Here is a 25,997-nt window from a genome sequence, read left to right on the forward strand (position 1 = left end):
GAACAGCTCAATAGTTCCCGTATAACTGGGGATTTACGTGGGTAAAAAAATCACGATTTTACCTAGAGACAAGAACATTAAATTTCTAAAAGTGGTTTAAAATTTTCGAGATAAGTCATTCAAAGTATAAAACGATAAATAAAATATTTCGAAATATTACACGCATCAAATGTTCGTGTTCACAGCAATGTGCATTGAAAACGCGAAAATATCAATTCCGCAAAAAATAATCATCTATACCGTTTTAGTGAATCGTATCCAATGACATTTAACTGCAAACTCCGGAAAGAAATACTGTAAACGTAGGTGTTTCCGCGAGTGGTTAATCTCGCGATTTGCATGCATTAAACTTTCACAGTGTTGTTATTTTCACGATAGATTCAATTTCATACTTTTAACAGCAAAGTTCACACATGTAAAAAATATTACGCGGGGGAAAACTTTCGCGATCAAGAGACCTTCGCGTAATTAGCGAAAATCCCCTTCGCGTAAACCAGGTTTTCAGTAAAAAAAAGATAGCAGAACATTTAGAATCAAATAACTGATAACAAAGAACCCATAAAGTAATCACATTTATTGCAGATTACATAAAAAGTACATTTCAATGACATGTTAATAGCATTGTAAATTAAGCTAGCGATTCGATCTGTCGTGCTTTGTACATTTAAACAAGCAATACAACATGGCCAGTATATTTGACAAATAAATAAATAACTATGAACTCGATAGGTAAACTGTGACTGTATCCTAGATGCGAATCGATTGGAGTTACTGAGATTAAATCCTCGTTCAGACCGGACTTTAATTGATTTGATATATCAAGGAAATAAATAAGACATTTGTTATATGTACAAGCAAACCTCTACAGAGTGGTGTAGCTATCATAATAGCTAACAATAATGAAGCTTAGCTGAGTTTATGTAAATTATGGAAGCAGTTTACAATCATCTTGGTCGGTAGAACTCTTGCCACCTAAGAAAGTAATAATGATGTGGTCTTTCTTGAAGCTCAATACCTTTCCAGACCAAAACATAAAGGTTCCTTAATAACATTAATAACATCAGAAAATATAAACCGATTGCCTAAGATGAGGTTAAAACACTAAACATATGCAAGATTTCCTACGTAATATATGATAACAGTGGAGAGTCATTTCGCTGTTTTGCCGTCTGACGTAGTGATAATCGACTACCGCGAGGTATTTAGGACGACGGCGGGAAACATAACAACACCCGCGTTATGAACATTAACATTTTATTTATTTTGATTAAATTGTTCAGAAGGTGATGATAAGTGCAGTATTAACGGTAAGTTAATGACTTTAACGACTCCACAAAATCATCTTAAATCATATTCCCATTAACAAAATAAAAGCCGTTTCGGAAAGGTAGTGGGCCTTTCAATACCGTAAGACATTTATCATATACAGGAAAATATCTAGAGTTTGGTAGCTAAGAGAACAGCTAGAAATGATCAAGCTTAGATGAGGTTGTGTAAACAATGGAAATATGGAAACAGCATTCAAAGCGCATGGTCGGTAAAGCTCTTGTGAACTGATTTGGGGCCATTTGGTTCGATTTCACCTTTGATCAGAACATTTTCGCCTCGATTAACTTTCACCATATCATATATTAGCACTCTTTATCTTGTTAAATTAAAGAACTGTATGTAGTATATAGAGGAAAGACAGATCAAAATTCAGCTCCTGTATACTGTTAACTAAAGTTTTTTGCGTGCGATTTACTTTCGCGAATTTTATTTCGCGATCCAAGTAAACTCGCGCAAGATTTTTCTCCGTGAATTAATGTCTACATTATCTATATCGGTAGGCATTATCATTAAAACTAATTGCTAAATCCGCGAAATCAATCATCGCGAAATTGATTTGAAATGGAAATAGCGAAATTTAATAGCCGCGAAAGAAAGTTTGTTTATAGTAACCTTTTGAGATCGCGAAATTGCCTCCTCGCGAAATTAAACAAACATACAGTTCATAGAAGAATGACGGTTCAAAAAACAGAATATGTTTGTGTGGGTGTATCACAGACGTATTGGAGAAATTGTTGTCGACGCACATTTTCGTCTTAATGACAATTCGCGAATACCCGCTGAAAATTTGTGCACACGCTCTCCAAGAGCATGCAGATGTGACAATTCAATATTTTTTAGACGTTTTAAATTTTCCCTGTGCGTGTCCGGAAGAATTTTCGATTTGATTGAATATTCCTCACGGAGAAGACGGTATGACTTGTGTTTGCTATTTAATTGTTCGCTAGCACTGTCAGTTTCATCTACCTTTTCATCCTCGAAAACGCTTTCGTCGTCGGAATCTGAAAATGAAGATGAACGCCTCTTGAGCGACGGAGCAGGTTTCTGGGGTTTACTTGTCGTCTGCTGAGTAGCAGTACCTGGAAGTTCTTGTTTGGCAAATGGGTATCCCTGTTTAGGAGGTTGTGATGATAGTCTGTCAGCTCCAACACTTTTACTGCGAGACATTAGGGACACATCCCCTGTGGGGTGTGGCGACTGCCGGGAGAAAGCGGATTTCGACCTGTAGGAAGGTCGTTGTTCCGGTTTTGACGCCCGGTTTTCTGATGCTGACAGGGTGCGGCGAAGCTTCTTGGGGTCATTTGTTGTGTAAATTGGCCTGTTTCCTGGTCCGAAATCGAGAACATAGTTACTTGGCACGGTACGTAATATTCTATCTGCACTTAGTTCGTGCGTATTTTTCACTACCATAGACGATCTGCATCGCGTTTGCTGAAACCGAGACTCCTCAAAATTTACAGATTTCAGACCAAGTCCCTTTCGGAAAATTTCCAAATTAACCCTCTCTTGATCGTGTTTTATTCCAAAGAATTTAATCTCCTCTCTTAAGTTGGCTAACGTTTTAACCTTTGACCTCTGGACAAGGGCATTAGCCGACTTCACTGGCTGGCTGAACTCTTTTGTCAGAAATCGAGTCTTTGGATCCTTTCTAAACAAGTGACTCGCTCGGCGCTCGTAGTCCATTCTCCGTACCAATTCTCCCATAGCTATCACTATTAGCAACAAAGTCTGCTATACCTGGAAATAAAAGAACAGGTATTGTAATATCTTAATTTTCTATTTGGCAGCTAATTAATTTATCTGAATTTTGACCTAAATTAGAATTTAAAATGTTAATAATACATACTTGGTGATATTAAATATACATGTCTATGCAACATTTATTCTGAAAAGGTTACTAAATCATATGAAGCGCTAAAATTTAATTACCACCAAGTTTGCATGTTTACAGTATGCTCTTGTGAAGTGGCGGTGGTAACTTACAAATTAGTTAAGATGTTCGATATTTTATTTTGATTTCTCTTTATATCTGAGTTCGCAGAGTTTTGTCGAAGGTCCGATTTTTTGCCACGAAGCACCACTGTAATCTACAGCGCACTACTTTCAACGACCGTACCAGTAATCGTAAGAATCCATTATTTCATCGACTTGTTTGCTTTCGGACATATAATTAATATGGAATTATATAATTGATTAGATAGATCATCACATGAATTAGTGACTAAGCTATTCCTATTTTTCTATTTTAATTATAAATGCAAGCTTCTATATATAGTTATTGATACAAAATGTCATACTTTATTCATACCTTTAAAACTTCTAACACTTTTTGCATTGTTTAAATGATGACATGTCAATAATTTAGTCTGAATAACTGATCATACATATATAGTTTAGAGCTCATGACAGTCAAAACTTCAATACACAGGAAAGTAAATTCTACCGCGTGTATTTATAGACCAAAGGATATTTAACGTGCGCTTAAGGCATTAGGCGTAGGTCTGAATGGTATTATATGACAATATTTAGATAACGTCGAAATAAGTTTAAAGCTAATAGCATTGTTAGAACGGTATGTGAAAGGACTCGAAGAAAAGATTAATCATCCCTTATCTTTAAACAAGCTATTGTGCTACCGATGAATATGACGTGTTCAAGAGGAAACGACACCAATCAATGACAGAAAATCTTAAGAAAAAAATGTACTTACACATCAATTAAGTTTTTTTTAAAAAGTTCATTTTCATTAAATGAAGATAAATCACTATGAGTAAAAACTTAAATACAAAATATAAAAGGGAATTTAAATAGTACGTATTCATTGCAAATAATTCAACCGAAAGTAAATGAGTAGGTCAGAAATGTAGATAACAACTTAAAACAACAATGTGTTACATTCGAATTAGTTTCACTTGTTATTGTTGGCGAAACAAACAATCAATATTTATTTCGTCTTTGACCTACTTTCACGGTTACAAGAGCTCGATATTTATAAGAAATGCAAACTGCTACGACGTAATGTTAATTAGCTTTCGCTCAATTACAACATATTCTTACTATGATAAGCTTTCTCGGTAAGAAGAGGAAATCTTATCATACATGTTTTAGGACCGTTAATTTCTATAAGGTGATATTAATGATGTTGATAAGGCTTGACATGGATATATGTTTTTGGTTTGTGACCAACACATTTTCTGTGATGCAAGAAGGACTCGGTTTATCTAAATACCAAAAGACCTGCCGTTAGATGTGTTGATTTCTGGCACACTAAAAGTCAATTTTGTCTGTTAAATAATTTGTCGGTTGCGAGAAGAACTCGTTTTATATTTATATAAACAACCACACGTTAAGTTGATAAATATTGGAGCCCGTCAGTAAGATATGTTTTTGTTGAAAGAGAAAACTTTCCAATACAGGACTCACAACTATTACCAATGTTAATTACCAAAGCTCGCTCCGTCGCGGTATTGTGTTTTTAACCACGTGTTGCGAGTATTTAAATAAGCATTATAGAAACTAATTATTCTTTCAGTGACAATGTTAAAATTCATTATTCTGGTTTGTTACATGTTAACGTGTGCCATGTTTCTGTTTTAAAGGACTTTGTTCTAGCGAAAACAATAGATATTGTTATTTAAGTCTGCCTTCAATCTATTTTTATCTAAATTACCTTCATACAAGATTTGTTTGTATTTATCAATGTTCTAATTTGCACGTAATTTGAAGTCTTGTATACATAAAAAAAATCTTAACGGCATTTGTAGAACATTCCTTTTATTATTATCAGTGTCATATCAGATAACTGAGAATACAGATTGAAGTAATTTTCATCTTAACGTTGTTTGAATGTTTTGATTTGGTTTTGGGTTTTTATGAAAGGATTTGTTTTGAAGTATTTATCTTTATTTAGTAAGCTATTTTGATATTTTAAACATGTTAAAATGCTTCTTTAAAAGAAATCTAATTCAAGTGACCATATTTGTTAAATAAATTAAGAATTTGCTATAATAATTTATGTTCATGTTGAAAGCGTACAAAGTATAATATTTACAAATTTTTTTTGAGAATTTAAGAAAATCACTAATCATGTATTTACTTCACAACATATCTCATTTAAGGTATTATTTAATTCAAGATGTTTTTATATTCTGACAGTAAAACAAATAATGCACATTTAAGTCTATGTATCTCCCCGAAAAATAATTCAAAAGGCACGTTTTACAGATTTAAAAATCGAATAAAACTAATAAGGACATATTTAATGATACACTTATACCAGCTAACCCCGAAAAGGTCGTATAAAAGTACTCATTAGCACTCTATTGTCACCTGGAAGCTATTGTTATGTCTCCTCAAGTGCTATAAGTGTCTCTGGGATCCTCTCGAGTACCCGATATACAATGTACATGTGTACCTGATCACGCGCTAGGGAGGGACCATAAATCCAACATGTTTGTCTATGTCGTGTAGTATGTAACTACGTTGGGGAGTGTGATTAAGTCTGACTAGGCTCTACTGTAAATTACTTCTATTTTAGAGTCATTGTTATTTTCGCTAAATATTCGCGCATATATAAATTCGAGATTAATTCACAAATTCACTGACGAATTCTTACATGTATACATGTAATTCAATTTTCCTTGTAACAAGCATTATCATTGCTTACTTTGTCAATCAATAAAGGTAAAAAATGACGTCGTCGTTTGTAACGTTGTTTCTGATTGGCTGAGATAACATCGTGATAAGTTGATTGAAAAAAAGAGTTCCAAAATGATTTCTAAATAATGAGGAAAGAATCGTAAAGAAAATAATGGATAATGATTAATTATAATTTGAAACATAAAAATCTATTCAAAGTAATCTTTCAATCTAAAAAAGGTGGTTTACAGCACATGTTACGGAAAGTTGGTTTCCTATGGAATGGAATCATACATTCTTTAATATCGTCTATCTGAGCCCCGTCCATCAGGTATATTTGTATGCCATTTATAAAGTCATTAAGTTTTTAAAATGAATCATGTGCTACCTATCACATAATGTAAGTTCCCTTTCAGAATGGAAAATGAACTATCCAATAATTTTCTGTAATTTATCCAAAAGCTTCTTTGTCGGGTTTTTGCATTGTAAATGTAGCATATCTTTCGTGAACGGTTAAATCAAATAACACACACTATGACGGAAGTTCTAATCCATTATTGACTGTTAATTCGAAATGGAAAGTAAATTAACTTTTCGGTTGATATACGATTTTTACACTTTCACCTAGTTCATTCATCTCACAACGCGTCTGTCATATATAATCTACCTCAGATTGATGTTTTAAACAAAATGGAGAGAACATTCCTCTGGAAAAAGGGCGAGGAACGGCGTAGATAATACTTTAAAAAAACCTGCACCGTTTTTATAAGTTTCTTTAACATATTATATTAGTTAAATACTTAATCCTTGTATCCACAACTAGTATATATAAACGGTTCGATATCTAATCTATTTCGGAAGTTATCATTATAACGCGTAAGCATGATATTCAAATAGTTAATTCATATATGTTGTCCTTGGCTAAACCGATCGCTTCAGGCTGCGGTAAACAAGTGCATTGAGGTGATAGATAGGATTAATTAGTAAGTGAATCTTCCTTGTACAAAAATGTATAACCTATCGAGCTGTCTTTGTTGACGTCATACAATCACAATACGTATTGCCATAATGCGTAATATTGTATTTTTGAGGTATACAGTACATAGTTTAACACTTTTCAAAGTCTATTAAGAATTACACTAGCCAAAAAGTATTATTTTACAACAATTGATATTAATTAGTATATGAAACTGCCATGTCATACCCTAACGACCTATCTGTATCCGATGACGTCACAAATCACAATATATTGCCTTTTTAACAGTTTAATCTATATTCGAGATATTTGGTACATGAGATAGGAATTTACAAAGCCTATTAAGAATTATGTATAGGTTTGCCAATATTCTACAATACAAAATTCTGTGTCATCAATTTCAGAATTCGTCAGTGACTCTAATGGGTTAAAGATTTACGATATTGATTGTACAAAATGCTTCATTCAGCTTGGATTGTTTTGTTTTACGCTCTAACGTTCGATAAGGTCAATGGAGTATTCGTCAGGCTTTTCTGATGAAAAAACAGGGGATATAGACGAAAAATCAAAAACATACAGTAAGTAGACCTCGAGGTGGAAAGCAAAATGTATCTAGAATATCAGACACCTTTACAAATCGGCAATCAAGATCACCATGGTTACGTAATTTCATAAAGTTCAACCATGTCATTTTACAGTTAGAGAATTATATACCTTTTATCTCTTTTTTGATAATTTTGAAATAATCGGTTTTGAAGATTAAAAGGCTTACAAAATCCTGAATTGGGATAAAATAAAATGCATATTGAAAAGAAGATACAATGTCATTACTATTCATCAATGACAAATTTAAAGAAAAGGAACGTAGACAATATGAAACAATGGATGAATAATTCACTTCTATACAATGACATAATTAAACAGCTTTTAATTAACAGATAAAATAAAAGACAGAAGATGTTAAAAGACGCATACAGCAAAGAATTATCTTTACTCCCAATCAAGTTCTATATAGCACTGAATCAATAATGCCAATGGGTCTAAAGCAACTAAATTGACGCGATACAAATTGATCATCAGCTAATGAAAAAAAAACCCAGACGTGATGCAGGCATTATCTGGCTTACCTTCGGGTCAACAATATAATCACTTGTAATCAGGCATGGTCAAAGGTGTTGCTCTAAAATGACGGGTCACCATTATGCCTGGGTACAGTATCCTACAATAGCTATATGATGTCTTGAATCTTGCATTCTGATCCACGAATCCTCTCGATACGTTATTTTTCCGTACGTTACACTACAGCCATAAGGATCATCCACTTGTAGAGTGTGTTCTCGTAGGTGTATACTGTCCGTAGTCAATAATCGACTGGAACTGGTGCAGGTAAGTTGTGTATTGTGTGATGTGTATTGGGCGATAGACCACGTGTATTGGCGACACGACGTTATAAACAATACTACAGAATTTACACAACCCGGGATAGAGAAATGAACAGGAACAATACGAGATAAATCGTCCTTTGAAGTGAACAACTTGAAATGGAGAGAAGCAAAGTTATTTATTGCATCGTATAGCTGTCTAGTACTATTGCAAGACATTAGAAACACTAGGTGATGATAGAGAACCTTACAAAATAGGTTTTTATGAAATGCCAGAAATCACGTTATAAAAAGTACAATAAAACATCGTAATTCAATAGGTTTGTTGATTTTTTAATTAATTTATTTCCAATATTGAATTGTTGGTTGTTTGGGCTTGATGTCCTATCAACATCAAGTGTCATCTAAGGACGGCCTCTGAAAATCAATCACTATATCTTAGACATTATGACAAACAGATGTCTGGTCATATTGTCTAAGAGTTGTGTTAAGAATAATAGATTCTTATATGGGTCTTGAAGTGGACAGGGATATCTCAACCCGAGTGAAAGATTTTGGCCGGTTAACCAGAGGCTTGCCGACGGCGGCCAAAATCTTTCACGAGGGTTGAGATATCCCTGTCCACTTCACAGACCCATGTTTGATTCTTTTTCTCCCATACTTAGTAGAAAAAAATGATGAAATTCCACTTGGTTTCCAGCTTTTTCATCGCGCCATGATCGCAGGAACGTCGTTATGCGTCAAAATTGATGACGTCATCTACATTGCGCGCCGCAGTTACGCCGCATGTATTGATGACGTCACGTTATTATCTAGCGCGTGTGAGCTGTCTTACACCCCCTATGTAAGATAGAGATATCTTTTCCCTAGCAACAACGGGATATCCCTGTGAAGTATGGGAGAACAGAGTATCTCGAGCTAAATCTAAAGCGTTAATATAAATCGTCATTAAAAATGGGCAGGCATGAAAGCTGAAGATTTTGTAACTCTTTTGTGGTGAAAAATAATTACTCAATATTTTAAAGATTTCGGTATTGTATGCTCCTTTTGATCCCTCAATGGAATTTTACGTTAATTACACGAAGGACATTTTTCCGCGCGTAATGTTGGGTGTATATATTTAACACCAGGGTAATATTTTGGAAAAAAAGTTGATGACGTGTATTTATCGCGACAATAATAACATATCGAAATGTTTACACGTAAAAATCGCGAAATAAAACACTCGCGAAAGTACTCACTTTTACAGTAACATAATTTAGCATGATACATGTATATATAGTTTTCAGTACCATTTTCAGTACCATGATCAAATGAACAACTGAGGTAACTCGCATGGCGTTGGCATACGGATCCACATGTGCATAAAGCTTCCGACCTGTCAATGGCCTTTCAGGATGTTATTGGCGGTAGATAATACACAAAAGAAAAATCAGATGCAGAATATCTTATTCCACTAATATGACAGAAGACTAAATTTTCCGAAATTTTCAAACGCCTTGTGAATTACTAGTCTTCGGAGGATATGGCCACTGCTACAAACACTGCAATGCATTTAGGGGAAGAATTCGAGACGTGTGAAGAGTTTGAGGAACAACTAGCCTCGATCTGCCAAAATTACACTGTTCATTCCAAATCCACTGACTGTAAAATGAATGTTGTAAAGATAAGGTGTGTTCACTCGGGTAGTATTTGTGTAAACGTCATTACCACACGGGAACTACGTCATCAACAACGGTGAGTTATGTAACCATGGTAATTTGTATGACAACATCGTACAACACAGCATGAAAAATCATCTTCCAGAGCACTAAAATGTTCATGTATTTTATCTTATTATTTTAAAATATTTTGAATTTTACTTTTACATTTATTTCCATTTAAAAATAATATTCAAATGATATGATTGCTTCACATTGCAAAAGTTAAAATTCAGTTTACAATACTTGGCAAAAGAAAACCTTCTGTTGCGAAAAAAATGGGGGAAAGTACAAAAACGTACGCCTTAATAGCTAGCTCATCTTACCGTTTAATCTATATTTTATTTCAGAACTGTGACGTCACAATGCCAGTTTAGGATAAAAATAATGAAGCACAATGAAAATGGAAAATATGTTGTCGTAAAGGCGAACCTGGTTCATGATCACGATGTGTGTCAGTAAGTCACAACCTAAGTTTAAAATTTAAGATGTTTATTCGTTTTTATAAAATGTTGAATGGGACAACGTGTCTTGTTCGTGGATGTTTGCTTTCGTGATAATCTTTGCATATAATTTTGCGTATAAATATTTTCAGTGGAATCTCAATGAAATGTAAATTCAATAATATGTTACTCGATAGCAATTGGGTTATCACATGGAAAGATTCTCCTGTTTATATCTCTCATATTACAATATACACATGTTCAATGTAGTTAGGATAACTATCGCTTACAACGTCCTATACATAATATTTAAAGTCAAGAATTGCCTTCCCTGTAAATGACACGTTTCGTTTAGAGAGTGCGTATGTGTATTTGGGAGGCTGTGGTATATTTATATTGTGTCTCCTTGTGATAGCAGGAATTTTTGCCTCTTTTATAATATATCTTTAGTTTAGGACACTACCAAGGAAATCGAACAGCACAACCTTCCTGATACCATTGTAATAAAGTTTGACATTTAACTTAAACTCGTTCCTATTTAGCTATAGTAACAGAATTACACATGAGTTTGTTTTGTGGAAGCATCTGTCTGTTATGTCGACTGATTTTATATTTCAGAGAAATATTCTTCCATTATCCGAACATGCAATATCTACACAAGAACTGCTACCATTACGGGTTGACCAAGGAACGGCTGGATGAGTTAGTCGAATGGCTGGACACCCATGAGCTAAACCACCCTCCTCTACAAAAACTGCACATGCTGCTGAAAATTGCACGAGGCCAGACACATGCAGTTAAATAACCTTTGTTAGGAGATAGACAGGTCAGGAGACTGATTTTTGAAATATTTTTAATGTTATTATTTGTCCTTGCTTACGAAGTACCCACGTGGTATGGATTCGTCATCATCGATAGCCCAGGGGTAAACTATCAATGTCGTGGTATCAGCCCTTGAAATATGTCACAATAAAAGTGATTGCATTTCAGGAGAAACAAATGAAAAATCACAGGCATAGAGACTGCCAACTTGAAAGTCGTAAGTGAGTATACCTTTTTTCGGTCCATTTGATGTACATCAAAGTACCAAACTACCTGTCTCATCTATCGTTGTACACAGAGCCATCAGTTTTGCTATGACATAATACAAGAGTGGATATGACGACAGTGATAGTAACTCCTACAAAAAAGGAGGATGGGATTTGTCTGAATTACGTAATTCACCTGATTTAGCGAAACAATGAAATAAAATAATATTTATTTTGGTTGGTAAACACTTATAAGCACAAAAAAGAAAATACATTACAATTAAAATTGCATTTAAGATTTCCTCGACGGGTATGATCGATATGGAGGACGCTCATAGTTTCGTAACATCTGGTTCTGTTCAATATCCACTTTTGAATTTAGTTTCCTTTCAAAAGATGGTTTCTACTTGTTCTCAATTTACTTTATAAGTTCGTAACATGGTTAATTTTTGGTGACTTTGATCGCCATTTCCAATCGCTATAACATATTGTAACGCTTTATTATGGAAGAATTTAATATTTTAAACATCAAATATACAAATATGATAATACCAACGACTGCGATTTGGACAGGAAAAACATAGATCAACTACTTACGGAAGATATTTATATTGATCCATGTAGTCTTTAAACTTCCCTCCCGCAACGAACAATTAATGTAATAAATCAGAGAACAAAACAAACAAATGTACATCCACTAAAACGCAATATAAGCTTATATGTTTCCGGGTTCGAATCTTAGTCATGTCAACGTTTAAAAAGTATCGTTATCTTACCGACTGCCGTTATCAGTATACACAAATACTAAATGGATAAAATAGGCCAATTTATGATGACAGATGATTTTAAGATTTGAAAGGTTAAATCGGTAGTTATAAGGATTTAAATGGGGAAATTTTTCAAAGAGGAAGAGAATATCTGTTTCGATCCTTTTAACACCTTGACGGCGACCCCCGGAAATATTCATGTAAAAAATTAAATTCACATTTCTCATTTGTCTTTATGAGTTTCTGCTAAGACATGGTTTATCCCATTTTAATATTAAATTCACATTTGTCACATTGTCTTAATGTTTATGAGTTTCTGTTTGAACGGCTATCCCATTTTCGACCAAATGATGGTCGTTTGTGTACGTATATGTATTCATTGTTACGACTTATTCATATTTATTTACTGACAAATACAATATACAAATATAACATCGAACTCCCCTACATTATACAATGGCGATATTAGCAATCGGTCGTTGAGTTCTCATTCCTTATGTGGAAGGCTCTAGATCTGTGATGTATCTTCTATCCGAGACACCATTGTTTATAAAAGAGGTAGTTTCTGCTCTTGCTTAACGTTAAATATAAAGCGAGTGGGACGACTGGTTCGCCCCTGGTCAATATATTAAGATAATAGAGTGGATGTGTTTGAGCGATACAGCACAATTAAAAAAATAAAATAGCAAACCCCACTAGTCTATTACAAAGAGGCAACATACCGCAGTCTCTCAAAAAACGCTCGCGCTTCACACATGCAACAAGCCGCACTCACAGGATGCCGTCCAAAAAGCCCATGTATGTTAAAAGGGCGTGAATCTAATCAACAAACCAAACAACCAACAAAACAGGCATCTCTATTTGTCTTAGAAGAGTAATCCTCAATACTCCAGGGGTTCCGATCACTTACGATCTCTGCACCCCTCGAACATCTCATAGTAAAAACGAAGGCAGCTCAGGGGAACAACGTCATTGTACCGTTATATGGATCATTTAATGTACAAAGGACTAAATTGCATGGTCGGTTCCGTTGCCCCTAGTTTTACTATGATATAGCCCAGGAGTGTAGAGATCGTAAGTGATCGTAGTCCCTGGAGTATCGAGGATGATATTTTCTATGCGACTTAATTTCGTGATTTACAATTTTAGCATGTCTACCTTATTTCTAGAAAGGCAATCTTCGCAAAATTATTAAAATGAAATCTTAAAATTTAGTGGCAGAAAAATAAAGTCGGTTTACAATATTTGACTATTGGAAAAATATCAGTCGACCTTTCTATCATGAAACAAGAATTACGCGTAACTATAAGTATCGTGTTGTTGATTTATTTCATAACTTTGATAGAATATTTAAAAATTTTTCTGAAAGTAAAGCAAAATGAAGGAAAAGTGAAATGCAGCATAATTATGTCTTTCAGTATCTGAATCCCACACCGTGAATTGAATCCTGCAATTATAAGATGTGCTGAGGAGATAACGATGGTCTTTGGTTATTAGACTTAAACTTTTTGAGAAAAGAGCTAAGTATAGTTTAGCATCACAAAGTTTCACAGCCTTTGAATCCCACACCCTGAAATGAATCCAGTACCAATGATGTGTGTTGAAGAGCTGTGTTGAGGTGATAATGTTCTTTAGCTATGTTTAAAGTTTGGTTAGGATTGGACTTCAACTTTTTGAGAAACAAATCTAGAGCTAAATGCAAAACTTTAAAGTGAAATGTTGACGACAATGCCGCCGTCGTCGGAAAAGTAACACCATAGTACCGCCTTCGTGAACTTTCGTCGAGAGCGATACAAAACAACAACATAAGACGCAATTCATTTCTTTAACTTATTTATTACCTATAACTTATATAATTTATGTATCATAGATACATGTAGGATAACTAAATATTCCACAATATACATTTCACTGAGAATGCAATTATGTCATATTTAATATATCATCCCATTTAATCACAAACAATCTGCAATATAATTACAAATCAATTTCCACAATGTTGCATGTATATTTGAAGATAAATTTTAAAGCAACACACACAGATACATTGATTTTTTTCTGGAATTCGCATACATAGTAACAGAGAAACATGTTTGTAGTTTGTTTTGTTTTTCAAAGAATAGTTTATCGTACGTAAAAGATTATCAATTTGTATAGCAAATTCACAAAAGAATTTAAAATTAATACTATATTTCATAAAACATTCTTACTTACAAATATAAAGCAAAGAAACAATCTTATTTAAAAGCCGTTTTTCTATTAGGAAAAATAGCATAATTTGGCGAAATTTTAAATTTACCATTATGAAACACATGTATATACGTATATCAAATATCAAATGACTAGAATGAAAACAAAAACGTTTTAAATTTGTAGACTATTTGATTCAAGCTGAAAATTCATTCTTGTGATTTTTTTAATATCTCAATTTGGTTTGTTTTGGCAGAGATCCAAAGTTCCATGGAGAAAAACTACCACTGTATTGTGAACTAGCTTTATTTCGCGTGTGATTTACTTTCGCGAAATCCGCGATCAAAATAAATTCCCGAAAAATGTATCTACGCAATTTAACATCTACATCATTTACATTGATAGAAAATTCCATTCAATGTCTGGATCCGTGAATGTTAATTACTTGCGAATTTGTGTGGAAACAAAAATCACGAAAATGAAGTTGCCGAAAAAGGAAAATTGGTTAACATTAAAGCATGCAATCAACACTGATCAGAATGACTGTCAAAAACAGTCTTTGACATCAATACTTACATATGATACTAAACAGATCGTCTACATGTAATAAATAATGTAAAATACCTTTTATCTTGGTCTTGTGACATCTGTGCTATTTCTCAGAACAATTTCTAAATAAACATATACACGCTGTATTTGACAGAAGTTATACTTAATAATAGACAATATTTAGAACTCATCTCAATGTATTGTAAGAAAATATCAGATCATTATAAATAAATATTATTTAAGTCATGTTTCTCATTCTCTAAAAATCATTCTGGGTAATTATAAATAAGTATGTAACGTCAATTTAACTTTTTTTTTCTAAGTCATATATAGAGCCGGTTATTGTCGTGGGGACGATATTTTCGCGATTTCGCGACACATTTCTATGATCACGAAAATGTGATCAGAAAAATGTTAAGAAATGGTTGAATCTTATATACATAGCTTTAATTCCAGATCGCGAAAAGTTAAAACCGCTTAAATTTGATTTTCTCGTTTTTAGACCAAATCGCGAAAATTACCAGCTATACGGTATTTTAGTTTCCGCAATCACTTTTTCTCAACAGCAAACACATTGTACTTGTTAAATAACGAAATATTTTATGTTTCAGCACACCTAAGAAAAAAACTGCTCTTAGAATATTGAAAATTTGAACACATCACAACAATAATTGTAAAGCTTGTATACTCCTTTTTAACCCAAATCAGAGCCCTGGGTTCTGAAATTAAGATAAAAATGGAAAGGAGAAAATATTCTTTTGGGTCGTAATATTCACAATCACCACATGGAAGGCATCCCGTTTGATTTTTACTCATCATATTCACTCATTTTACTCACATGACAGCGTCTTAAAATTAATGACAATGTATGTACTAATAAATTAAAGACAATTTTTTGCCGCTATAGACAAAATACAAACACACATTGAAGTTTAAAGCTTGTTTTGAGTTTGAAATTGAAACTTGTATGATTTTGTTTCTGATGTAAGGTTTTCTGGATCCACTGGTACTTTTAACGTCCTTTCAATGTACTCACATTCACCAAACTTATCCACCAGTATAATAGTATTAGTCCTGGAACAGAAAATGTATCAAAACTTAATAACCATTTTTACAGCTTTTGTTTTGTTAATTTTCGTTGTTTTTATTGTACTTTGTTCTCTCTATTCTCTGACTGTTCTTATTTTCTTGGTATATGTTTTGGTTATTGAACATCATTAAATGACGATTAAAGGATTAGAAGTGAATGATTAACAGACACATGTTGCACATTGGCTTCCACCTATAACTATTTCACACATATTAAAATCTTGATGACCTTTGTCCTCTTCCTCACTAGTAGAAGGATCATTTTACTGTCCTTCTAAAGAAGAGACTTTCATTTGATCATTTCTGATAAGATCTGAAGTATTTGGTAAATGTATGTTCCTCTGGTCTGCTGAAGATATTGGACAAACTTCAATTGTATGCAATAAAGACAATTTTATATTATGTACATGTACACTACGGAGCAGTTCTTTCTCGATTGTCACTCTTAACTCATTCATCCCTGAAGACACATTCAGACTCTTCCACATGAAGGACTAGAACAGTCCATTGTGAAATTTCAGGGGTGACAGTGTTAATTTGTACAGATTAAGAAGCAGAGAAATCTTGACACTATGATCTGATTATTATAAAGGACAGCGAATGGACAACAAAAATGTCCCTTATAGACAGATGTCTTTTATAAAAAGGTAAATTTGACACTGTATACCTACTAAATTTCGTGACCAATGAATTTTTGTGTATGTTGCAAATGATCAGGAAAACGAAAAATGTATCACAGCAAATATGTCCTGTGCACAGATACAGCAGAACATACAGTAGGACTCGAAACTGAGAAATTAAATTACTGTTAGACATGAAAAGGCAAAATTAAGTTGCCACAAAAATATGTTGGTTTACAGACAGTAGTAAATTGGACCTAATGTGGTTGATGGTTGTGTCCTTTATGACGCGTTTGTACATACCTTGTGCCATATCTAATCAAAGGTGACCAAACAAATGCTGCACTCCGCTCTAAACGAATATCATCAGGTGTATTAGACATGTTGGCCTGTTTTAGTAACTGTTTGTCATCAGGAAACCTACAGAAAATAAAAAAAAAGTCAGAAATATATTCCTGATTGATATTGGATTGATATCTAATTTAGAAGTGATATTTCAAGAAATGACATGCATGTTATTATAGCAAGTTATTTACGCTGTTCAAAATTTTCATGATTTTAATTCAAATGGGAAAAATGAAATTTTAAAAGATTTCAATTTTCATGATCTGGCTATACAAATATATATACACATTTGTAATTCAACCATTTCTCAAATTTTTGTGGATCAAATTTCTGCAATGTATCCAAAAATCACGAAAAAATATCATCCCCTGCACAACAAAACCAGCTATACAGTACATGTATATGTGAAAAGCTTTGTTTCATGGTCTAACCTTGTGTGGTCACACAAAATGCCCAGCAGAGATTTGACTAACTGGTCCTTGTCTGATTTCCTGCCATGGTCCTTGATAACCTTTGTAAAGGTAACTTGACCGTGGACCGACTTCTGCCACGGTTCATCTGTTATGGAGTTGTCAAAGCCGTAGCTTCCTGGTAATGAAGAAACAAAAATGATAATATGATATTTTTTGCCAAACAAAAGGCTTCTTGCACATCTACATGTGGTCCCAAACATCATTGTGCAGTTTTGTTGAAAATTGGTTCAGTAGTTAAGGAGGAGTTGTCAGTTCAAGATGTGCAGATGACAGACAGACAAATAGGTGATTCCAGAAGACCCATTGCCAGGGTATGAGTTATTGGCCACTTTGCAAAACTTGTTTATAGTGACCTAGTCACATTGTCAAATTAGTTTTAGAAGAATGAAATAATCATGAACATCTACATATGGTCCACAACATATGAGATTTCATTGAAAATGATCCAGTGGTACCGGAGGAGTTGTAAGGATACATTTCTCAGACACAAAAAGAGAGATAAGCTGATCCCAGTATACTCCCTACCTTTGTTAATGGGGGAAGGGAGGAACACTTACTGGTTAGCTTACATATGTGAAGCTGACCCTGTTACAACAGACATTATTTGAAGAACACTGACTGGTTAGCTTACTATTATGAAGGTGACCCTGTTACACCAGAACATTGCTAGTGGAACACTGATTAGTTAGCCTACCAATGTGAGGGTGACCCTGTTTCATCAAGCATTATTAGTGGAACACTGACTGGTTAGCCTACCATTATGAGGGTGGCCCTGTTATAACAGACATTATTAGTGAAACACACAACATTTGAACAGTAATTGATTATCTTACCATTATGAGGGTGATCCTGTTACATCAGATAGTATTAGTAAAACACCCAACATTTGAACAGTAACTGGTAAGCTTACCATTCTGAGGGTGACCCAGTTATAACAGACATTATTAGTGAAAAACACAACATGTGAACAGTAATTGGTTAGCTTACCATTATGAGGGTGATCCTGTTACATCAGATAGTATTAGTAAAACACCCAACATTTGAACAGTAACTTGTTAACTTACTATTCTGAGGTTGACCCCGTTATAACAGACATTATTAGTGAAACACCTAACATTAGAACAGTAATTAGTTAGCTTACCATTCGGGAGGTTTTTTGTTGTATTTGTTTTGTTGTTGTAATAGGTAACTGGTGTTGAATTTGATCTGTAAGTAGATAAGCTGAACCTGTAAAACACCACAGAATAATTGTTCCTGTGGCCAACGCCATTGCGTCACAGAAAAAATAATTTTACATATTCCGTCTTTGCATATTGCAAGAGTTATCTGCCCTTCCAGGAAAATATCAATTTTGACGTCAGTTTGAAAACAAATTTACATGTATGTTATTTTCTCTGAAAAGATGATATTGGTAACACTTACAAACACATGATAAAACAATTAATATCGATCTGCAAGGGCAGATAACTGTAATATGAAAATAGAAAATTACCAAAGGAGGTCGAAAACAGCAGCGTTAATGAAATCATATTGTACATATATTAAGAATTTCGGTGCAAGCAGTTTTCCTGTTAAAGAGATTAATACAACTTCATTGATTTATTATAACACAACCTTGATTGCAATAAATAACAAATATTGATGTAGCTTAAAACAGTGATGTTTTCTATGGCAACTTATTGATGAGATAACACATTAATATGCATTGGTCTGTAGTGAATTTTAGTCCATCACTACAATAATTGAGTATGTCATACAAGATACTACAATATTTTATTTTATTAGCTTAGGGTGTCTAAAAGTTTTAGAATTAGCAGAATTAGCTTCCAGGGTGTCTACAAAAGGTTTTTTTACAAAGTCAATATTTTATCTTCCTTGATGTCCAGAGTGTCTTAAAGCGTTTTTTAAATAGTTTGCATACATTTGCCTCCCCTTGATATATTTTATAAATCTCCCATCGACACTTTTTAGACAGCAATGACATAGTTACCTTCCGTTGATATATTTTATAAATCTCCCATAGATATCTTTTTAGACAACAATGACAAAGTTACCTCCCCTTGATAGTTACCTCCCCTTGATATATTTTACAAATCTCCCCTTAGTAGATGCTTTTATGGATAGCAATGACATAGTTATCTCCCTTTGATTATTTTTTACAAATCTCACCTGGATATATTTTTGGAAAGCAATGAAATATTTCGTCTTTACCATACCTTAGAATGACAAAACATCATGGAATGGCCAAAGTTGATGCAGAAAGAATGGATCAGAGACAGAGATATCCATAATTGATAAAAGAAGAGGATAATTTGAATCACCTTGATCTCATTAATTAACCTATGTTACCTGTTGATTGGAAAAATTACCTGAGGTCCACGAGTATAAGATTAAATTTGTTGTACTCCTGGTGGATTGGTAATACTTTCTGTTTTATATACTCATCACCACTAAGCTCGTCCTTCAGAAAGTCTGTCACCAAGGGCCCTGTCAACCGTGAAACACACAACTAATATTGCAATCACCGACCTGTAAATGTGTATCCTACAAATGTATCTAGATACATAAAATATCATAGTTATCTGCCTTTCTCATGGTTACTCCCATGCAAAACAATGTGGTCAGGCTCTGATATCTTGAAACAAACGTCTAATGACACACCATTTTTTATAGGTAATTCAGGTATACTAAAGTAAAATATGTCAATAAAGAACACATACACAATAAATTTGTGGTTACAGAACAGAAATTTTCATTCCTCATTTAGGTTTCTATAAGATGTCTGTTATATGTAAGTATATAACAATCTTTGCTTATAACAAAGTGATTTTGTTGGTCCTAAGAGTTTTACTTGAATCTTTTTCTACTGTAAATAATCATGCAACTACATACATATATGCCATACTGAGCGTCCAGGGCACTTAAAAAAACTATCACAAAGGGGGCCCTTAATAGGGAACCAAAATAAAGGTTGTGGACAAAAAACTAAAACCCGAAACCAAATACTAATTATTTCCGTACTCATGGCACATTAATCTGTCACAGTAAACATGCATAGGCCTTGTTTCCTTTCAGACACATTATAACATCATGATTCACCTATGACAGACTCGAAAGTTCACATAATTTGGGATACAATACTGATGTTATAAGCATCACAAATTTGTAAAATATCATAAATTTCATGAGATTGGAGTGTTTATATTACTTTAACTCCTTCTCCAGAAGTATGGAAGGGGAGCTTAGGCCAAAAAAATAAATCTGTTTAAGGTTACATTGGCCAAGAAATAGGGTTGGTAGGTTGGGAGGATTTTCATTTTTTTAATGTCTTTCACTTTAAAATAATGGCCAAAACCAGAGTCTGAGATCGAAATCCCGACTTTTTTGTAGAAAAGTGGGTAAAAAAATTAGAATTGGGGGTAAAAAATTAGGGTCGGTCGGGTAACCCTAAAGAGATAAATATATATTTTTTTTGCCTTATAGGAAGGGGAGCGCTAATTATGATGAAGACTACAATTGTAATTAATTGTGCCTACCTCTTCCTTGCTTTTTAGGTTCCAGTATCCCTAGTATATTTAGGAGAACTCCTATCTTGCCATCCTTGGAAGCTCCAAGCCAGGTACCGCCTTCCTTACCTGGCTCCATATCAACGCCTGTTATATAAAGTTAATAGCTCAGGAATTCTATAATACTACAAACTTCTTTAATCACATGTGATCGATTTCTAATGCAGAATGACACTGGTCATCAAATCATTATAAAATATATCTGAGAATTTTTATATCCCCTGTAGTCTACTTGAAAAAAGAAATCTCAATTTTGACATTTATAAACTCAAAATATTATCTAAAGCATCTTGGATGTGTATACAAAATGAACTAAATCATTATTAAATCTGTAAAATGTTGAAGTACAAAACATGGCAAGTGAAGGTGACAGTATATCCAAAGCTTGTTGTTTACTACTCAAAAAAAAAAAAAAAAAAAAAAGTCAATAATGATGATTATTTATTAATTTAATTATCAAAGATATATGTCACAGCGTAATTATCACTCAATAATTTTTTTAATGACATTAAATCAAACTTAACATATCTACTGTGCACTGCTAATTAAGTCCAAATTAGTTCATCATTTATCAAATGTTGAGTGATATCATTTGAATTAAATTGAATACCTAGCAAATTCAACAAGTTCTACAGAGAAAATATAGGATGATGACCTGCATGAATACCACAGCTCACCCTTTGGCCCACAAAACTCCGCCAGCTGTGTATACATACCACTCAGGATCTCTCCATTTGGCCCCCAAAACTCAGCCAGATTTGTTGGCCTGTCCCAGAGTTCATCACGATTGTCAGCCAGAATTAGCCTGTAGCCATCATCAGCAGCCGAATCACAAATGTACAGAAACAACAGACACATGACTGCACAGGGTTGAAAGGTCAGAGGTCAAAGGAATGTCATAGGGTCATCATCAGCTGTGACAACTAGAATTGTTAAGAAATGTATTGAGAACAATTGAAACAATTTGAATATCAATTATTGTGTCAACAAAACCAAACATGCATCTTTCCTCTGGTCAAAACACCAGGGCCCAGTTTACGAACATTCCTTATTTTAAGGGATTGCTTAATTGAAAACGGGAAAATATTGTAGAATTTAATGAAAAAATCTTAAGATTAAAAATATTTTAACAGCCTTTCTTAAATCTGTAATACTTTTATTCATTTGGAGCTTTTAAAGTTATAGAATTCCTTAAAATTAAGGAATGGTCATGAAACTAGGCCCAGGTGCAAACACTGTGAAAGCTAAGATTGAATTTGAAAGTAGATATCTGCTTTACCAGTTTAATCAAATACTACTACAACTGACCGGTACATATGTATTCCGTATTTGCATATTACAGAGTTATCTACCCTTGCGGGTATAGGTATTGATTGTGATGTCAAGATTTGCAAGCATAACGTCATACATTTCGGAAAAAATGACGTGAATTGCGCTTACAAAATAATGCCGAAACAATCGATACCTACCCGCAAGGAAGCTAACTCTGTAATATGCAAAGACGGAATTAGGCAATGTCAGCTAGATATGCATTGTACAATGTATAACTGATTAGGGTGAATATGTAGGTATTTTTATTTTCACTTCTCTCTGAAACTAGTAGACTATGATCACTTCATTTCCCATTGAAGATGCTTGGTCATGCTCTGAATTCTGACCAGCGTGAGATTACATTTTGACATTATTTACATTAAATGTGACCTAGTTTTACACTGCCATTCAGTTTTGAAAGGACTTTCTGAGATGGGTCCTACAAAAGTAACAGGTGTAGTGTACATATACAGGCAAACAAAGCGATGATGGAATAAACTAAACAGAATACAGAATTTGACGAAAAAGAGTGTATGTTGACAGGGGTTATATAATGTATGGGCCATCGAAGCTTTGGCACTGGTACACTGTTATCAGTACATTTAATTCGAGAGGTGGACATTCGCAAAAATTAAAGAAAAAATATTGCAAGTTAGATATACAGAAATATTCCTTTGGATTTAGAACTGTCGATATATGGAACAGTTTACAACAATATTTCGAGATAAGTGTAGACAAGCACTGGGCTAATTTTGATCTTAAATACAACCACTTGGGGAGCTATGAAATGGAACATTGACGTGCCAATTAGCTAACTTCATTTAAAAATGCTCCACCGCCGACAAATGGTATTTTTTCACTATCAAAAACAGGAGTAGATGAATTAGTATTTTTCTTCAGTCACAAAAGTTACTTATTTTACACCATTACCAACATTGGAAAGTTTGAGCTTCCAATTTTACTTCAAGTTAAAAATATGAAAAATAATTAATTGCATCCCAAAAAAATTCCGTGGCACTATATCATATATGGAATGAAATACTTATTGCGCATGCACCAAAGGCAAAACCAATGATTTTATATTAATTTTTGTGTTAATTAGACATATATATACACGATTAAACAACAATAATTGTTCAAATAATGAATATCATTTACGCTCTGTCGGCGATGGAGCATCTTTAAAGGGACAATTCGCTCAGGCTAATTCTTTTACGTAACCAAGAAGCAAAATGTGGCATATATGTATTGTTCTACATTTCTTATGAAACATATAACACAAAATATTGGTAAATTCCATATCATTGCTTAGTATTTTAATTGATACCGTTGTTATTACGAATCGTTGATCAATACGATTAAGCAGGTACAATATGTACGCTGTACCCATATCCCGAGCCAAAGTCACGCACGTTAAACAAATGAACTACATAACCACTGAGGAGGTGATAGAATGACTTTTTAGGCAAGACAATTTACCTAAAAAGGTAAACACGCTGCTGTCAGAGCGATTTGAGCAGTTCTAGACAAAAGTTGCTTTACTCTACAAGCAAGGATAGGGTTCGGCATACAAGATGTTCGACCACAATGTGTATTGCGGACAGCGAGCGAGTTTGAACATTTCACACGCATTTCACCACCATAGGCTTTTGTGGCATATCACAGTAAAACCGACTCATCTAATTTCCATTAGAACTGGGTTTTTCCGAATATATGTACAAATTTTAATGTTCTCTTATACTGAATTGTCCCTTTAATAATTGATATCACTTAACTACTAATTGTACATCATGGATATCATTTCATTGTATTTCATTGTATGAGATATGGACATAGGGGCATGTTACTTGCCTGCGTCCATAAAATATCTTATCAAATTTTATTAAATTATTGAGTGTCATTTACTCTGATTTACCTATATTACAATTAATGAAGTCAGTTATATAGCTGAAATTTTGATATTTTGTGATATGATATATATAATCTGTATTCGTACAATAATAACCAATATATTAATCATGTACTAGGGCACAAGTCTAGATCATTATTATTACAATATGTCTCTAGTGATATGAATAACAGGAAATTTTAGACAGGTTGGGGATACTCCCGTATAAACCGGGTAGACATTGATCTAAAAAAATGTCTACGTACGTGACTCGAGTCATAATTATAACACATGATTCAACCCCTCTTCAGAACATGCAACAACAATCCAGTTTTTAATTACAAACCGAAAACAAATGTCATTAATTAGAATGTACCAGAGTTCGCCTTACCTGATCATGAGCCTACATAACCGTCTTTGTTTGGCAACTGATAGCAGGATAGTGTATACGTAATTTGCAAACGTCGCAATGATCAAGACCAAGTGAAAGTGAAAGTAGACCTATCATCGGAACAACTCGTATCTGTATATGAAAACTGTATAACGTACGAAGCCTTCCGAACGGGTAATACAGGAAAAACTATAAAAAAAAAGTGCGGGAAATCTAAATATAACCACAGGAGTTTGACGTTCTGTTATAATATATAGGCTATATACATATATAAAAATACCCCTATATACTGTGTTTTTATATAGTATATAGGGGTATTTTTTATATATGTACATAGCCTATATATTATTAACAGAACGTCGAACTCCTGTGATATAACTGTAGGCTTACAATTATATATATATATATTATATATATAGAATCTATATTGTTATTGTGCCAGAAACATCTATTATATATATATTGTACCAGAGACAAAGATACAAATGTATATACTATATATCTTTGTCTCTGAATGTATACAGCTAATTAATATAAAGAACACCTATCATCCAAAGTTTGGTTCTGTTTTCTCATCGCAACACAATTATAGAAAAATACAGGTTAACGTTATATTTTTCTTCGCTATTGCATGACATTTGAAACAGAACTCATAGCCTTAGCGTTGACCATTGACTGCTTCTTTGCTTTTCAAGAGTGATGCAATAAATATAAAGACAACGACAAGTTCAAATGTCGATCAGGGGCGTAGGAAGCGGAGCGGGGAGGGGGGGGGGCATGTCTTTTTGCCCGCAACCTCCATTTGTGCCGAGTGAAATGTTCTAAAATGCACATTTGAAAGAAAAAATTTCTTCTACATATATTTCGTACTTCATTTTTTTAGAAAATTTTCCTCTGCGCGCCGCGTTCCCTAAAACGTTCAAACACGTAAATACACACGAACTAGACTACAAATGTCCATTCAGGGATTATACTATTTAAAAAAATGTCTCTTAAAAGATTAATTTGTTTATATGTCTTAGCAAGACAATCATTTCATATTATTTTGAGTTACACAACAATGTGCCGATGGTGTGAATCTGGTAGGTTCAGATCGAGCAGGGTTGCATAATGGTATGACGACATTCGTGAACAATTATCAATAATAAATGCAGGTAACTTTAAATCGAAAAAAATACCATGTTAAGAACGCTTAAAAATCATCAAAATACATTGTAAAGCTCATCTCAGCCATTATATGTTGCAATTTTGGGGTGGGGGTGGAGGGGGAGGGGATACCTCCGGACTTCCCAAACAACAATATCTTGCGCCT

General features: G+C 33.9%; 3 protein-coding genes across 5 annotated transcripts; 1 reads left to right on the forward strand and 2 right to left on the reverse strand.

The window, feature by feature from the left end:
- Positions 1-556: 556 nt before the first annotated feature.
- LOC138331201 (uncharacterized) lies at positions 557-8,377 on the reverse strand. The gene is made up of 2 exons (XM_069278682.1): positions 8,071-8,377; positions 557-3,066 (listed from the first exon to the last, which is right to left on the reverse strand). Exon 2 carries the CDS (start codon positions 3,031-3,033, stop codon positions 2,041-2,043), a length of 993 nt encoding a protein of 330 aa, XP_069134783.1. The 5' UTR covers positions 3,034-3,066; positions 8,071-8,377; the 3' UTR covers positions 557-2,040.
- A 1,368-nt stretch (positions 8,378-9,745) lies between these two features.
- On the forward strand, positions 9,746-11,498 carry LOC138330852 (uncharacterized). The gene is made up of 3 exons (XM_069278354.1): positions 9,746-10,062; positions 10,376-10,483; positions 11,087-11,498. Exons 1-3 carry the CDS (start codon positions 9,851-9,853, stop codon positions 11,271-11,273), a joined length of 507 nt encoding a protein of 168 aa, XP_069134455.1. The 5' UTR covers positions 9,746-9,850; the 3' UTR covers positions 11,274-11,498.
- A 2,581-nt stretch (positions 11,499-14,079) lies between these two features.
- Positions 14,080-24,822, reverse strand: LOC138331202 (transport and Golgi organization 2 homolog). Of its 3 annotated transcripts, none has more exons than XM_069278686.1 (8): positions 24,686-24,822; positions 21,812-22,018; positions 21,066-21,182; positions 19,899-20,016; positions 18,671-18,735; positions 17,488-17,644; positions 17,015-17,131; positions 14,080-16,076 (listed from the first exon to the last, which is right to left on the reverse strand). In XM_069278686.1, exons 2-8 carry the CDS (start codon positions 21,951-21,953, stop codon positions 15,935-15,937), a joined length of 858 nt encoding a protein of 285 aa, XP_069134787.1. In that variant the 5' UTR covers positions 21,954-22,018; positions 24,686-24,822; the 3' UTR covers positions 14,080-15,934. The 3 variants fall into 3 exon arrangements, with proteins under 3 accessions (XP_069134787.1, XP_069134784.1, XP_069134785.1); XM_069278683.1 differs by having other exon boundaries at positions 18,671-18,756; XM_069278684.1 differs by lacking the exon at positions 24,686-24,822 and adding an exon at positions 24,561-24,581 and having other exon boundaries at positions 18,671-18,756.
- Positions 24,823-25,997: the final 1,175 nt, after the last annotated feature.

The sequence above is a fragment of the Argopecten irradians genome, chromosome 9 (assembly GCF_041381155.1).
Source record: "Argopecten irradians isolate NY chromosome 9, Ai_NY, whole genome shotgun sequence".
NCBI classification, from domain to species: Eukaryota; Metazoa; Mollusca; class Bivalvia; order Pectinida; family Pectinidae; genus Argopecten; species Argopecten irradians.

Bases quoted from the DNA above. Each gene is read 5' to 3' on its own strand.
- LOC138330852 (XM_069278354.1), top strand. From the start codon at position 9,851: ATGGCCACTGCTACAAACACTGCAATGCATTTAGGGGAAGAATTCGAG. The intron at 10,063-10,375 runs GTGAGTTATGTA...ATTTTATTTCAG, and splicing joins GAACTACGTCATCAACAACG to AACTGTGACGTCACAATGCC. The intron at 10,484-11,086 runs GTAAGTCACAAC...TTTATATTTCAG, and splicing joins CATGATCACGATGTGTGTCA to AGAAATATTCTTCCATTATC.
- LOC138331201 (XM_069278682.1), bottom strand. From the start codon at position 3,033: ATGGGAGAATTGGTACGGAGAATGGACTACGAGCGCCGAGCGAGTCAC.
- LOC138331202 (XM_069278683.1), bottom strand. From the start codon at position 21,953: ATGTGTCTGTTGTTTCTGTACATTTGTGATTCGGCTGCTGATGATGGC. The intron at 18,757-19,898 runs GTAATTTTTCCA...GGTGTTTTACAG, and splicing joins CTTATACTCGTGGACCTCAG to GTTCAGCTTATCTACTTACA. The intron at 17,132-17,487 runs GTTAGACCATGA...TATTTTCTGTAG, and splicing joins ATTTTGTGTGACCACACAAG to GTTTCCTGATGACAAACAGT.